Genomic DNA, 16,889 nt, shown 5'->3' on the forward strand with positions numbered 1-16,889 from the left:
GTCTAAAATGATTTAATCTTCTGATCATATTCTATGGTTGTGCCATAAGAAAACTGTTATAGCAGAAAATTGCTATAAACTGTTATAGCAGAAAAACATCATTGCTATAAGAAAAAATAATTGTCATGATTCCCACTCTGCTTAGTACATGGATAAAACTAATTAATTTTCAAAGAGATTCTTTGGCCATTTATTCCCTTGGCAGTGCATGGTTAAGACACAATAGCATCTTAGAATCACTCTTAAGATAGTTAGAGGTAAACTACTACTTGAACAATTGAGTTCAATTACTCAAATATTAGAGACAGTAAAGTTCATAAGACCTTATTTGCTATGCTATCATCTCATTACATTACATTTTCTTTTCTATAAAGTGTAGGACATTATACAGCATTAATAAAGATCTTCGTCCAGGAGCAGCCCCTCTCACGCCAACCATTGACAACAGTAGTGGGATGGACACTCCTTAATGGGGACACTGGAGTGGGTGCTAGGATTCCTCCCAGGATCTTTGCTCAAAAGGTAAAACTAAAATATTTGCAAAAGGAGAAGCAAGGGTTAAGAGCTTTCTAATGTTCAAAATAGAATAGTCATTTAATTGGAGGTAAAGAAAGAATAGGAGGGAAAAAGCCCACTATGGGCCAATTATGAGAAGAGAGTTCCCTCTGGTCTACAAAACTTAATCTGACAAGCAAAGACATCTTGGTATAAAAGTTTGGCAAGAGCTGATGAAAGGATTAAAGGAGTAAATATGAATCAAGCAAGTTGATTTAATCTAATAAACCAACCAACAAACAACAAATAATTTGTGTGTCATCATAAAAATACACCCACTCAAAAGTTATTCTATTAGACTTTAATATTTTAATCATTATTATAATATAGAAAATAGTAAATGAATTAGACGTCATCTGTGGATGAAGGGAGCTTTCACTGAGATTTTAATGCAACCATAGCTATAAGTGCCTAATATATAAAATATTTTCTATGTAGAGTAGAGTTCATAGCAGAAATTTAAAACTCACAAAATGTTTAAGCAGCAGTATCAATAACAGCTCTCTGCCCCAGGGTGGACATAGAAATGTAATAGTTAAACATAAAGAATGCAAATGTCAAGACTATCTCTTTGACTAGACAGTGAGCTTATATTGCAAGCTTCTAAATTTAAATGGGAAGACATATCTTGCCCTCTTCCTCACCTTTTTCTTACCTTAAGAGGAATAGAATTCCCTGGATACATTATTATTATTAACCATCTCAAGGCATGCAGACTCAGTAATTTCATTATATCTCTGCAACAACTTTCTGATAAATATTTTGCAGAGTTGACCTTACTTTTCTTTAGCTGATTGCAAAAAACTTTTGAAAAGTCTCTGCTAAAAGATACTAGTTTTAAATGCCCCAGCCAAATAACATTCCCACAGGCTCTTCTGTTAGGCCATTTACAACACTAAATGTTTTAAACTAACAACACTGCCAAAATGGCTAAAAATGATGAGCTCAGATATTTTAAGGACTTGCATAATTGATATAAAGAATATATAATTAAGGAGGAAAAGAAGGCTGTGGGAAATACTTGTACAAATCACTGTTAACAAGGTCTAAGAAAATATGCCGAAACTGACAAGAAAACACGCTAAGGAAAATCAAATGTTCTTTGCTGAGTTACATTCCAGAGCACCATATTCCACACTATGGGCTGTGGATAAAGGCATTCCATGGCCAACTCGACCTCAGATCTATGAACCAGGAGACTTCTGTCTACCTCATTCATTGCTCCATCACCAATGCCTAATACAGTGCCTGGCACATATTAGGCATGCAATAATATTTCTTGAATGAATGAGTGAATAAGTTTGCAATATGCTATATATTATATGTCCCCTCTTTGAAGTTCACATTAAATATGACTACCTTTAAGACTGAGAAGCCTTAAATGAGAAGCCCTATAATACCACAAAAAATAATATAATACTACATAGAAAGAAAGTGTAACTGTTTGAAATATAATTTTTCCCAAATTTACTTGATAGAAAACTCAATAACATCTTCCAGACTAGTGTGTCAAGAGATATAGTTTGGAAACTGCTCTTGAGAGTGAGAAAAAGAAAAAAGGCCAGCCTGTTAGTGGGACTGCTAGGGTAATGTTCACGAAGATCAAGGAGAAACCACAATCGAACTCATTTTCTTTTGCTTGATTGTTCTTTCAATGAGAATGATTTTGATGATCAGCTAGATTAGAACAAAATAAACGGGACTTAGTTCAAGCTCAAAATCAAACTGTAAAAAAAATTAGCACCTACCATTTGTCAAGCACTGTGCTAAGTGTACTGCATAAGCCACGGGCTCTGTTCTTGAGGAACTTATCATCTAGAACATGGATCTCCAATTTCTGCGTCTAGAAGGGCCAGGGAATGCAAATGAGTCAGATGCAGAGCTAAGACTGCCAGCTTCAATGGATGCCATGTGAGACTGTGGGCCTACTGTGGGTCCTAATTTGCATTAGAAGCTGGAAAATCTGGATTTTTAAAAGATTTAATTGCCACTTTAAATTACTTTTCAATTAATGTAATTTTTAGAAAATTGTAGGATCCAAATATAACATAGCTGGAGGCGGTATGCAACTCAGAAGCTACTAGCTTGCAACCTCTACTTTAGAATTTATAAGTGAGCATCTGGCTCTGTCAATGACTTCAAGGTCTCTAACCAAAATGTATTATATCTCAAGTTACTGAGCAGACCTTTGGATGAAATCACCAAATCACCATTAGTTATTCTTAAGAAATTGTGAATGTGCCAAAGATGTACAAAATGGCTTTAAAAGCAGAAGAATATAGATTCTATAACATATCGGTGGTTTAATTTGATGTTAATTTTCCACAAGATTCTAAAATGGAATAGTAAAATAAAATTCTAGAAAAGTGTGACATATATATGACATAGTCATATATATGATACTGATTCAGTGTATTTTAACATTTTAATATGTCTATATTTTAATATTTTAAATTTTAAAATTAAATACAAATATTTAAAATACAATTTAAAAATATCTTAATATTTTAATTTGTGTGTATATATACATATATATAAAGAGAGAGAGACATATACATATAGACATGTATATCACCACAGATAAGACTAAAATTTTAGACACAGTATATCTGAAGTTTGGCAAAGAATTTGACAAGCTTTTTTATGATATCCTCAAGAACATGGGAGAAAGAAGAACTAGGTGATAGTTAAAGAAGAAAGCAAAAAAAATCAACAACCAAATCTGAAAGCTTTTTAGTCTGCATTTAACTTGAACTCATCCAGTCCTTGTAGCGAATTCTCTTTTCCTCTGATTTGCACCATACCTCCTGACACTCTTCCTAGCTTTCTCAGTTTCTTGACTGACTCATCATTTTCTGCCAATATCTTGAATTAATGACTCTTATCTTAACCAGAACTGTGCATTAGAATCACCTGGGCACGTACTTCAAATACACATGCCTACTGAATCAAAATATCTGTGATTGAGACTCAGGAATGCAAATGTATACAATTTTAAACCTCGAGGTGATGCGGATAAGCAACCTAATTAAGAACCACTGCCCTAACATTAAAGCAACTCGCAGGAATCTGTACTTAATTTTCTCTCTCTCTAGTTTCCCCCTGGGAGATTCTTCCATCAGCAAGCTTTTAACCATCACCTCTACAGTGATGATTTCTACATCTTTATCTCTATACACAATGTTTTTCCTTAACTCAAGACCGGTATTTTCAAATGCTCACTAGGAATATCTATCTAGCTACACAATGGGAGCCTCAAAGACAGTTGCCTCCAAATTGAACTTCTATCTCAAACCACCATCCTATCAAGCCAATAATTCTTCTTAAGCATTTTTCTTAGTTAAGTAAAGACATCACCATCTAGCAGGTCAACTCAGTGAGAAGCCATGAAGTCAAGGCACTAAAGGACCCCCTACCTTGGCGCTCCTCAATCTGAAGAAACCCTTGCTTATGGCCCTACTCTCTGTACTTGATAGAATGTGACACACCCTTGCCAAGACCACAGTTGTGGTATAGTCATATATTAATCTGCATATCCACTAATTTAACACATATTAAACATGTATTGTATTCCAAGCCTATGACTTGTGTGGGGAGATAATACAAACTGAGCAAAACAGGTTATCTTTCAGGAATTTGAACCAAAATACAGAATTAACCATGGGCTCTAGAGCTGGAAGCTTATACTGAATCAGGCCTGGAGTGGCCATGATAACTAAGGGCAAGCTGAAGATTTATGGGAAAGATTTATTAGTCAGCAGAAAAAGAGAAGCAGCAGAAATGCAGAGAAAAGCAGAGATGCCACTAAAAGGAGAAAACCATGCCCCTGCAGCCCCCAAGAGAGTCACCTTAGTCTAGTTTTCCTTTGGTTCCTCATGATTCTATAAGATTCCTCGATGTATCTTTTCAAACACACCCTTAACTTCTTGAGTTACCTTGAACGGATCTTTGTTTTTTGCAACTAAGAAAGCTCTAAGACAGTGATCTCAAATACATCTGTGCTCCTGACCACACCATCCACACTATATCAGGTTGGCCCCTAAATTAGGTTTAGGGTTTATAGGATTCAACCTATAAAGGTGTTTATCAACCTTTCTCTTCTCCCCTACTACCAATGTCCTTGTTCTCTTGCAAGTCCTCTTATCTATGAACTGGACTATGACCAATTGTCCCCTAATTGGTCTCTGTCACCAGTGACTCCTGTTTCTTAACCATGGACATAGCTGGTAAAGTGATATTTCTGAGCTGTCTGACCCTTTCCCTCCAGTGATTCAAACACTGATGGTTTCACAGTGTCTTTTATATGGTGAAGTCCAAATACTTTATCATGGTGCACATGGCCCTTTACGCCCTGGTTCCACCTATACTTTCCATCTTATTTCTCCCACTTTGCATGAGGTACCAAAGCTGTGAACAAAGCTTTACAAGATGCCTCAGAAGGCAAACTGAAACCCCCAGGAGGTGTGCCCTTTTTCACACAAAGTTGGCTTCATCCAGGCCACACCTTGTGCCACTCTTACATCTCTTCTGACCTCAACCCACTTCTGAACTTTAAATTAAGACAGGAAAATCTGGGATGTATAAATGTCATACCAAAATAAGAACATAAATATGGCGCAAAATGACTTTCTCTCACAAAAGAAATTTGATTTCTCATAAATTTACTGAAAGTCAATTGGCAAAACTTTACTTAGCATATGCCAGGCATTGTATTAGGAAGAGTGCTTTGAATATGATAAAATCTAACTAAAAAGAGTAAAAGTATCTTTTTATGACTTGTCCAATTGCATACGCCAAAAATTGTACGTAATATTCTTGGACTATCATAAAAAGTTTTCCCAATAATCACCATTATGTTGATGCTATAAATCTTAAACTTCGTTATACTTAGATGTCTGTAAGGACACAATTCTAATATTCTGTGGTCATTTATTTAAAAAACCATATTTTTTTCCCCTGGAAACAGCGAACAAAAAGAGAGCACAGTTCTCACTATACAGCCAAAGTAATAAAGGGCTCTTTTGTAGACAAATTCTAGCACTTCTTAATTATACACAGGCTTATTATCTGTATCCCCAGTGTTATAAAGTACCAGAACTTCATTAGAAAAATTAAGCTGGAAAAAATGAAGGCAGCGCTTTGTAAATTTCCACTGGAAATTAGCTGGGAGAGGCAGAGGAATACTGGATCAAAAGAGGGTAATCACGCTTAACTGTGCCCCAGAGCACCCGCATGTATAATACGATTTGCACAGTAACTACTTCTCCTGTTACAGCTTGTTTGGAGTATTCTGTGTTAATGGGGTTAGCTAATTTCGTATTTTAACTTTAAAAGGCTCTGCTGATTAATAAATGTTGCACACTGTGCTAGTAATTAAAATAAATGGAAGAGTTACAAATAAAAGTTGAATTGTTAAGAAAACATTATCTGAAAATATATGATAATCCCTATTTATCATAATATAATAACAGTTCAGAAAATATGCAAATTGTAAAGGTCTAAAGTGTTTGAAAAATCACAAAAGTCAAAAAAGTTTTGAGAATGTATTTTAATTTCCTTATCATTATTCTTTAGCAATAAATATAACCAGATCTCATCTATATATACCACATTTTTTAAAATGCTTTTTTTAAAAACTCTTATTTAGATCTAGTTTCTTAACCTTTCCCATAACATTTTTCCTATGGTACTGTCTATGAAATGATACTGATACTTAATTAGAAATAATATTTAAAAGGTTTAAAAATGAGTAATCTACTATGTACCAAGGCTTCTGTCTGAGCTAGTTTGCAAATTTGAGGGAAATGAAGGCAGATACATAAGATTCATAACTTTTGAATGTTTTTCATTAGTGCCAGCAAATGGAGAGGTCACGAAATTGTGCGGTTAGTTCTGCTTTGTTACTAAATGTTTTCAGGGTGTCTCTCATTTCACCTACTCTGAATAACGAAGGATGACAGAATATGCCACCCCAAATAAAGCCACTTTGACACAAGATTGTTTTGAGCCAAAGGCACTTGAAAACAACAGGTACAAGCAAAGTAATCTGACTTTTCCTTTTTCCCCTAAAATCAGTAGACAACACTCCTATATGACAGACGCCTTTTCTATACCAGGAGAAAAGAAACATTTTTATCACCAGAGATGGGGAGTTGAAGCTGAGATAATTCTGTACAAACAGACCTTGTTAAATAGCTTTTATCTTCCTTTGGTCTCCCTACAAATTTTAGTTACTTTTCCACAATTGCTTCTCCTGTTCAACCTAGTATATAAGCGCTTAGCGTTTGCCGCTTCTTTGGGTGCTCATTTCCTTATTGGGCTCTTGTGTCACGCAAAACTTAAATAAATCTATATGCTTCTCTCCTGTTAATTTGTTTTATGACAATTTAATTCTCAGGCCCAGCTGAAGACTGTAAGAGGGTAGAGATAAAGTTTTGCCACTCCTACAATAACTATCAGAAAATTAAGACCTTTCATTTTTTCAAAAAGATGTAGAGACAGCTAGTGAGCTGTGTGTACTCAGGTTCTTATGAAAGCCTACACAAGTTTGAAATGTAATATCTTTAGAATATGATTTAATCATAAACTTCTCCTCATAAGGACACTCAAGCCACAGTCATATTTTTTAATCTGCTAAATGTCCACACCCAAAACCTGCAGAAGAATCTTGATTCCTTAGGGATCCAAGGATTTTCCTCAATTTTAGCTCAGATTTATTTATTAATTATTAATTATTTTATTTATTAATGAACCTAAACACCAAAGTCTGAGCTAGCAAGGTAGCTCCCTGACTTGAAGAACATTTGTATGAGTTTTCTATTGCTGCTGTAACAAGTCACCACAAACTGAGTGGCTTCGAGAACACAAATTTATTATCTTAGAGTTCTGGAGGTCAGAAGTCTGAAATGGGTCTCACTGGGCTAAAATAAAGGTTTAGCAGGGCTGCATTCCTTCTAGGGGAAAATCCGTGTCCTTACCTCTCCCAGTTTCTAGAGGCTGCCTACATTCCTTGGTTGTGGTCTCTTCCTACATCTTCAAAGCTGGCAAAGATGAGTTGGCCTTCTCACATGGCATCACTCTGATTTTTATGTAGTCAAAGCTCTTTCTGCCTCCCTCTTCCACTTTTAAGGACCCTTGTGGTTACACTGGGCCCACCCTGATAATCCAGGATATTCTCCCCATCTTTAAACCCTGAATCACATCTTATATCATATAAGGTAAAACATTCACAGGTTCCTGGACTTAGGATGTGGACTTTCTGGGGACCATTATTTTGCCACCAGAACACAGATTGGCACTGACTTCTACGGCAATGTCCTAAATCCACTCCATTTTGGATATAGTTATAGTATGCATAATTATAGTCTCCTCTATTAATGCAGGATGTCTATAACTAAGACAAGATATTAACATATAGACCTTAGCACCTCTCATGAGACTTTAGTAAAGCCGATATTAGCTTATATCATCTGATTTATGATCACCCATTTCATTCCATCTCTGCCATCTTGATGGATAAATTAAACATTTACCATGCTAGTTCTGGTGCCACTGTGGCCTCCCATTTCTTCCACCTCTTAATAATAATGACTTCTTTCCTCACTTCATCTAGGCAACTTGCATCGCCCCATTTTACATCTGAAAGTATTCCTTGAAATGCTCTCTGAAAAATCCAAAAATTCTCTGACCACAATCTCCCATAAAGAGGAAGCACAACGTCTATGACATTCTGCCATTTTTAAATAAAGGGACAATATAAACATACATAATTGTATATGCAAATAAGAATGCCTGGATAAGATACTCAAGAAGTGGTTAATAGTGGTTGCCCCTAGAAAATATAACTGGGGAATCTATCACCTTATAATGTTTAAAGTTTTTACAGTAAATACATGTTGCTATTTCCATGTTTTAAAACGCGATCAAACAATCCTTTCATTATTTTAAGTGGATTTGAGCAGATTGAATAAATCAAGGGCGACAGGAAATTCCTTAATGGAAGCAGAAGAGAACATGGGATATAAAGAGAAATGAAAACAGCTCAGCAGCTCTGGAGCACAGAGTTTCTTATGGAATGTGGCAGAAGATTCACTGGAGAAATAAGCCTGGATTAGATCTTGAAGGATCTTGTGTCTTGCAATAAAGAATTAAGACTTATCCCAGAAGTGATAAAAAGCCATTAAAAAGCATCTGGCTGAATAATAGCTAGCTTAAATTTTTCTAGTGTTGTGGTAAATGCATTAAATGGGAGTAGGACTGGGCAGATCAGACAAGTTTTTTTTTTTTGGAAGATTGGCCTTAGCTAACATCTGTGCCCATCTTCCTCTACTTTGTATGTGGGACATCTGCCACAGGATAGGTCTGCACCTGAGATCTGACCCAGTGAAGCCCAGGCTCCTGAAGCAGAACTGTGAACTTAACCACTACACCACCAGGCCAGCCCCCAGGCAGGCTTTTCATAGTAATTAAAAGAAGAAGTTATAAGTGCCTAAATTAAATCAGTAGTAGAAAGGAAAGAGGGGCTGGATTTGAGAGATATATACTTAAAAGGTGGAATAGACAGGATTTGAGGACCAAATTTTGGAGAAGGATAACAGGGTAATTCACAAGTCTCTAGGCATACAGTTGGTGCTGCAATTCACACTCTAGAATAAGCAGACCAATGTGGGATGTACCAAGTTTGGGACATCTGGTAGAGATGCAAATAAAGGTGGAAGTTGAAAATCTAAATCTGGAATGTAGGAGTGAGCTCTTAGAGTTTTAGAGTGGAAATCATTAGCATAGAAGTGGTCGTTGAAGTCTCTCAAATAGGAGCAATCACTCAGAGAGACTATGTATGGAAAGGAGAAGAAAGTAAAGACAAAGAGTTGAATATTGAATCCTGCTATCCCCTTAACTCTATCCTACTCACTCTCACCGGAAGTACTGGAATGTTCTCCTAATGGGTTTCCTTTGCTCCAGCATACTTCTTCTCAAATACATCTGTCTCACAATCAACAAATTCATTTTCTTTTCATAACATCCTCTTACTCAAAAACCTTAAACAATTCTCCCTTATCTACAGATAAACCCTCAAATCCTTGGCCTTGAAACCTCACACAATTTTCATTTCTACTGCCTCCCACATAAAAATTAGTTTTTGTCAAACTGGTCTTCTCATTGTTCTGTGAACTTTTCCCACCGCCATTTTCTTTCATAACATCAACCTGCTTTTCTCTATCAAAATCTTAACCATCTTTCACAGAACCCAATTCATTTCCTTTTCTGTGAAGAATACCTTCCAAGATCATCAGAGGCCAGAGCAAATTTTACATTAAAAAAAAAATCATGGCCCTTACGGTCTTTAACAAACACTTGACTATTTATCCAGCACTTCCCTATGGTAATTCTCATTTAGGATTTCATTAGGTTTTCTGGTTTAGTTTAAAGCTAGAAGCATAGAAGTTCCATGAGAGAGAAATTTTCATCTATTCAGTGCTGTATCTCTAGAGCCTAGAACTATTCCTGACATGCAAATATTTGTTGAATCAGTAAATACTCCCTTATATTCCTCACAATATCTAGCTGAGAGCTTCTACTTGGCAATTATTTACTAGCTACTTATTTAATTTCCTGCCTTCATAAAGATAGACATGTGAAGAAGAAAAACCATTTTCTTCAAGAGGGCACAAGAAAATAAAGTGAGTTTCTTAAGGACAAGAACAAACAAGGGAAGCTTTAAAGTGACTTCTGAAAAGCCCTCTGTAATCCACACTTTATTTGTAAAATGTTATTGTCCCACTTCCTATGCTTATTTTAAAGAACATATTAAAGAATGTGACCTTATTTGGAAATAGGATTGTGGCAGATGTAATAAGATGAGGTCACAAGGAATAGGGTGGACCCCTAAGCCAATTTGACTGGTATCCTTATAAAAAGGGGAAATTTGGACAGAGACACAAACAGAGGGTCACTCCCAGGTGAAAACAAAGGCAGAGATCAGAGTGATGCTTCTACAAGCCAAGGAACACCAAAGGTTGTCAGCAAACTACGAGAAGTTAGAGGGGAGTCCTGGAATAGATTCTCCCTCACACCACCCAGAAGAAACCAAGCCTGTTGACACATTGATCTTGGACTTCTAGCCTCCAGAATTGTGAGACAATAAATTTCTGTTGTTTAAGCCACTCAGTTTGTGGTATTCTGCTATGATCGCTCAAGCAAACGAATACACTCAGAAAATTTGTCGTTCAGAAGCTTAAAGAAGAAATCGCCTATGAGGTTAGGACACAGTGGCCTGTGAAGAGCTCTGCTCATGATCCCCCTTAACTCCTGGTTCCTGGGACTCGTAGATGAAATCCAGGCCATCAGTGGAACCTTGATTTCCTCCTCACATTTTGTATTACAAAAAGAATTACTATGTTTGTAGCAAATATAAAATATTAAATAATTATTTTATTAAGACTCTTATATGTTCCTGGCATTTTATATTTATTATCTCATTCAATCTTTATTACAGCCTCTAAGATAACATTTCTCTCCCCATTTTACAGACAGGAAAATAGAGGCTCAGGAAGGCTAAATTACTTACCCACAATCATACTGCAGTTGTGTCATGGAGCCAAGATTTGAGCTTACATAGATCTAGTTCCAAAGCCCATTTTCCTTCTACTATCACCACACTGCAATTTTCATAATGATATGAAAACAAAATAGCTAAATGTATCAACCCCTCAGACATAATACCTCCCTTTGAATTCTTAAGACTAGAAATAAAAGGCTCTACTTTTTCAGGTTTAGATAGAGAATTCCTAATTAAGCCCCTTGGATGGCAAACCTATTGCCTTCAATTTCCTAGAGGTGAAATTGGTAATGTGGCAAAAAAAAAAGGGCCCCCTGCATTAAAAAACCGTGCATCTCTGTGGTAAAAGGATACTTTTTTTCCTAATTTCTTTCACAGAATTATTATCTGCAAAGATATAAAACCTAAATTTCTAACATTTCTTTAGCCTCACAAAATACAATTATTTCCTTGCAGGACATTTGGTCCTGTCCAAAACATCCATCAGATATTCGGTCCACGCCAAAAGGTCCTTGATATCTGGTCATATTTGGCCCTGTCTGAAACCACTTGGCATGGACCAAATGTGCTCATGGATGTTTTGGACAGGACCAAATGTCAAGGATCTTTTGGCATGGACCAAATGTCTTACGGACATTTTGGACAGGACCAAGTGTCTGCTACTCCAATTATGTTATCCAGTATACAAAAATCAAAATGGTTTCAGAAGAAGCTACAAGATATCATTGCTTCAATTCTCCAAAAAATGAAATTATTCTTAGGCTAATTGCTAAGGCCAATGGCCTAGTCCTATGCTGCAAATACGATAGCTTCAAGTCTGTAAGTAACTTCTTTAGCATTCCCAACTTGGTTTGTTTCTGATTGGTTGATAATCCTGGAAGCACTTTTCAATCTGAAAGCTTCAGGGTAAAGAGTCATTAGCAGTACCATAGAGGCTGAAGATATCTACAAGTATTCCACGGAAAGTACAAGCTCAGCACACTTCTTTGGGGATAGCAATGATAGCTGATCTTTCCAGGCTTATCAAGGAAAATACTAAGCAAGGATATTCAGTATCTTTGATACACAATGATTTCTGTAGAAATATCAATGTGGCCAATTACTTGTTTCAGCAATTAATCTTGTTATTTCACAAACCTTTGTATTGTTGAAAATGGAAAAATAATTCTGACTAATATACCTCTTTGGATATTCACTATTAAATTGCATTTTTACTTGACTAAGTCTGAGTAGCATTAATCTTCTATAATCCCTTTGGTAAAACAAACCTACCTCCCCAAAACTAATTGGAAATAAATGTTTCTTATTTTCTTAGTCATCATATATGGGTAACTCAGTCAATTACTGAAAGAATTTGCTGAAGCTTTATTTGTTTGTTCTTGTTCCTAAAGAAATTCATTTTATTTTCTTGTGCCTTCTTGAAGAAAATTATTTTTCTTCTTCACATGTCTATCTTTATGAGGCCAGGAAATTAAATAAGCAGTTAGCAATTATTTCACTTCAAGTAATTGCTATAAAATGAAAAACTTTATAAAAATTACTTGAGATGCTTGCCAATTTTATCTTTCATATGACTTTGTGTAACAATTTTTATTTTTCAAGAGAGTCTTCAGAAATGCATGATTAAAATAAAGCACATTTTATATGCCTTCTGACTGATAAAATGGCCCAAAAGCCACTGTGCTGGATAAGAGTAATTCTAGCTTCTTTATATAACAAAATATACTCTGTAATGTATTTTGGAATTATTAGTATATAAATTATTATTATGTAACATACATAATATGATTAGTACATATTATATATTATGTAAAACAATAATAATTGCAGTTTATGTGTTGTTGACTACTGTACAGCAACTTATAACAATATTTCATATTATATTAAAATTATTATAATTATAAGAGCTTCTGCAAGGCAAAGAAAACCAGGATCAAAATGAAAAGACAACACACCAAGTGGGAGAAAATATTTGCAAATAATTTATCCAACAAGGGGTTAATCTCCATAATATATAAAGAATTCACACAACTGAGCAACAACAACAGAAACAACCAGAGCGAAAAATGGGCAAAGGATATGAACAGACGTTTTTTCAAAGAAGATATACGCATGTCCAATAGGCACATGAAAAGATGTTCAATATCACTAATAATCAGGGAAATGCAAATGAAAGCTACTCTTAGATATCACTTTACACCCATTAGAATCGCTATAATCACCAAGACAAAAAATAACAAATGCTGGAGAGGTTGTGGAGAGAAGGGAACCCTCATCCACTGCTGGTGAGAATGCAAACTGGTGCAGGCACTCTGGAAAACAGTATGCAGATTTCTCAAAAAATTAAAAATAGAAATACCATATGACCCAGCTATCCCACTATGGGGTATTTATCCAAAGAACTTGAAAACAACACAAGGAAACTTATGCACCCCTATGTTAATTGCCGCATTATTCACAATAGCCAAGATGTGGAAGCAACCCAAGTGCCCATCAACTGATATTCAGATAAAGAAGATGTAGTATATGTATACAACGGAATACTACTCAGCCATAAAAAAGACAAAATCATCCCATTCACAACAACACGGATGGACCTTAAGAGTATTATGTTAAGCAAAATAAGCCAGACAGAGAAAGACAAACACCAGATGATTCCACTCATCTATGGAAGATAAACCAATACATGGACAAAGAGAAGAGCTTAGTGGTTACCAGGGGGCAGGGGGTTGGGAGGTGGGCACAAGGGGTGAAGGGGGTGACTGACAAATAATCATGTACAACTGAAATTTCACAATGTTACAAACTATTATGACCTCAATTAAAAAATAATAATAATTGCTGTCTATATGTTGGTGACATTTGTATAGTAACATAATATTATTTTATATATTATATTAAAGTTATTATAAGAATTCATATTAGAATAATTGTCTTACTATTTAGTATATATAGTACTAAAGAATTATTATAAGATACAGTAAAAGATAATTACAAGATACATTATAGGATAATAATTTTTAAAAAGCCATTCTTGATTTTAAATGGTCTATTTATAAATTATATATGACTACATTGATGACAAATGCCTTAAAAGAGAGGAAATGTCTTGCCGAAAGATGTATGAATTGAGACCCAAATCAATGATGCTAATAAAATCATTTAAAATTGCATGTACTATTGGGTCATCCTTTATCTTTTTCAGTCCTCTTCCTCAGTTGTAAAGAAATTAACTGCTTTTATTGCCCCTGATTTATTAAAATTACTGTTTTATCAATGGATACAAATGAAATTTAGTCCATGTTAAGAAAAACGTTTTTGTTGTGATGGATCTTATTTTAGAAGCATCATAAATACACATGCTTTCAATGGATAATTAAGGAAATTACCTTCACAGATGCATGGATAGTGGTCACTTATTCCCTTGAAATGCCATTCATTCTCTTTTTTTCTTTGAGTAATTAACATATAGTGTATATATATATATTAGCCATCAATATTGTCATCAATATTGACATTATCTAAAACATCTAGATATTGAAAAATGGTTACTTCTGAATAGATCGATGGTGGCTTCACCTTTTCTCACAAATAAAAGTCTCTACAATATTAGGAAATGGAAAATATTAGAAAATTTAAGGCACCCAACATGGTACAGCTACTTCTTGTGAAGCTAAGAACTCACATGTTGTCATTTACATTTCGTATCCACTCCTGTCTCCTGAGGTCCTCTCTGGCCTCCTTTAACTCATTGATTGGTTCTGCCTCCCGCAACGTTGGCTCCAAAGGCTTGTAGCGCTGTTCCAACACTTCAGCGATATCGCGGAAGGGCCCCTGACAAGACAGGATGGGGCAAAAATTCTATTATGGAGGGTTTTTGGTCATATCATTGATGACCAAGGCTAATGAATATCTATAAAATATCACAAGTTTACTAAATTCTTTTTAAAGAACAATTTGTTCTTCTCTGAATTAGAAAATATATGACAAAACAAGAATACCACTTATCTTCAAGGAACGTTCTCACCCTACAAGTGATTATATTTAAAATGTTTTAAATGAAGCAGAATTTTCCCCACATATATCAAAAGAGTTTTTATCCTAGAACTTGTAAATTTGTAGTTATAGATTGCTTTATTTTCTAATTTTAAAAAGCACATTTCTTCTAATATAATTTAAAAACAATTTTCTCTCTTTTTAAGTAAAAATATTAGAAAAGATTCTGAGTATAGCTTTCAAAGAGCCCTACTATAAATATAAACAAGAAAGTGAGTGTGTTTTCATTAAAATAAAGCTTTTAGGTGAATGCCAAATCTTATATTTAATTGGCGGCCCCCCAAAACATAGAAGAGACACATTTTTAATTATTTCAAGCATTCTTTATCTAAAATTCTAAGTATTGCTTAATAACTCTGATACAATAGCAATCATTTAATGACGTAAATATACAGCAGAGGAAAATCCATGAGCTTCAACTGTGCTTCACAACATATCCTACCTTTAAATTAGGAGTTACTTATACCAGTTGCTAGAATCCACTGCTTCTCTGATTAGAATCATAGTAAGCACAATACAAATCAGAGGTGCGGGACATTTTGCTGTGTTATGAATTACATAGTGCCTTCTTTTCTCACTACTTATCGTTGTGCAGGAGAGAAGTGATATAAAATGGACAAAGACTTCTAATCATATTCCTCATCCTTCAAGATCTCTTCTTTAAATAGGTTATCACTAACAAGACACAGCTGGAGTTACTGCAAGCACTGAGTGAAGACTGTGGGGCTAATAAAAAGAAATGATTCACGCCTCATTTATGTTCACTTATGTTTTACATTAATAGAAACCAATAATAGGAACCAGTTACCATAAAAGTCATGGACCGTAAATAACACAAATGGCAAATAAGTATCATCTAGTACTTTTCACAGCTGGACAGGAGGATTGCTATATTTGAAAGTGGTTAATGGATTTTTATTGGAACTTTAGTTTTTAAAGATACAGTAACGTGAGTCCAAGTTCATGATTAAGAAATCAAATGGGGACTTTTTTTTTTACAGATTCTTAATCGTTTACTTTGACAAATTCTATGGTTTAAAAATTAATATTTGGTTGTGTTATCAGGCAAATTATTTCTCTAGGCCTTTTTTCCTTGTATGTAAAATGGATTACTAGCTATCTCACAAATTTGCTCTTAAGATATGTAAGATAATGTAAGTAACACTCTTAGAATTTTACTTAGAACATAGTAAATAGTCAAAAATGGTATCTATGGCTTTATTATTATTTTTACTACTATAACTCTTAGTTTCAAGAGGAGTTTGAAAAAGGTTTTCAACAATAGTAGCATCAAATATATAAGCAAATGGCCAAGGCTATGACTTTGAAGGGGCCAGTATTCACAAGGAGTAACGGTTTTCTTGGTGGCCAAGATCTGCCTTCTAACCTTTGTTGGTGTATCAGCATAACACACACATCCATTTGTAGGCTTATCCCACTATATAATCTGGAACTTACTATTTCCAATGAGACAAGGAAATGGAAGAGGAAGAATTCTACTTGAGTAGTAAAATATGGAATAAAAATAGACCCAGTCTTCCTTTTGGGTTCAGTATAATCTTTGTGACCCCAATCCTTCTGTAATTGTAACCATGGGCCCGTCAGGACCAGTTCAACTCACCCCATCTTACCACCAAAGTGGTTAAGAACTGCCTTTCAGAAAATTTGCAATGTCATGTAGCTAGAGCATGCACAGAAGAAGAAATCTTGACCTGAAATG

The 16,889-nt window shown here is 35.1% G+C and overlaps 1 protein-coding gene across 3 annotated transcripts in view; it reads right to left on the reverse strand.

Annotated features, from left to right (window-relative positions):
* Positions 1-16,889, reverse strand: part of SPATA17 (spermatogenesis associated 17) — a 196,395-nt gene that overhangs the window by 59,295 nt on the left and 120,211 nt on the right. For 2 of the 3 annotated variants that reach the window (XM_046679665.1, XM_046679664.1), the window contains one exon: positions 14,799-14,947. In XM_046679665.1, coding sequence (XP_046535621.1) covers positions 14,799-14,947 — 149 coding nt within the window. Of the gene's footprint in view, positions 1-2,303; positions 2,399-14,798; positions 14,948-16,889 lie in introns of all 3 variants that reach the window. The other variant, XR_006891207.1, reaches the window with a different exon arrangement.

This window comes from Equus quagga, chromosome 12, assembly GCF_021613505.1.
Source record: "Equus quagga isolate Etosha38 chromosome 12, UCLA_HA_Equagga_1.0, whole genome shotgun sequence".
In the NCBI taxonomy this organism is placed as follows: Eukaryota; Metazoa; Chordata; class Mammalia; order Perissodactyla; family Equidae; genus Equus; species Equus quagga.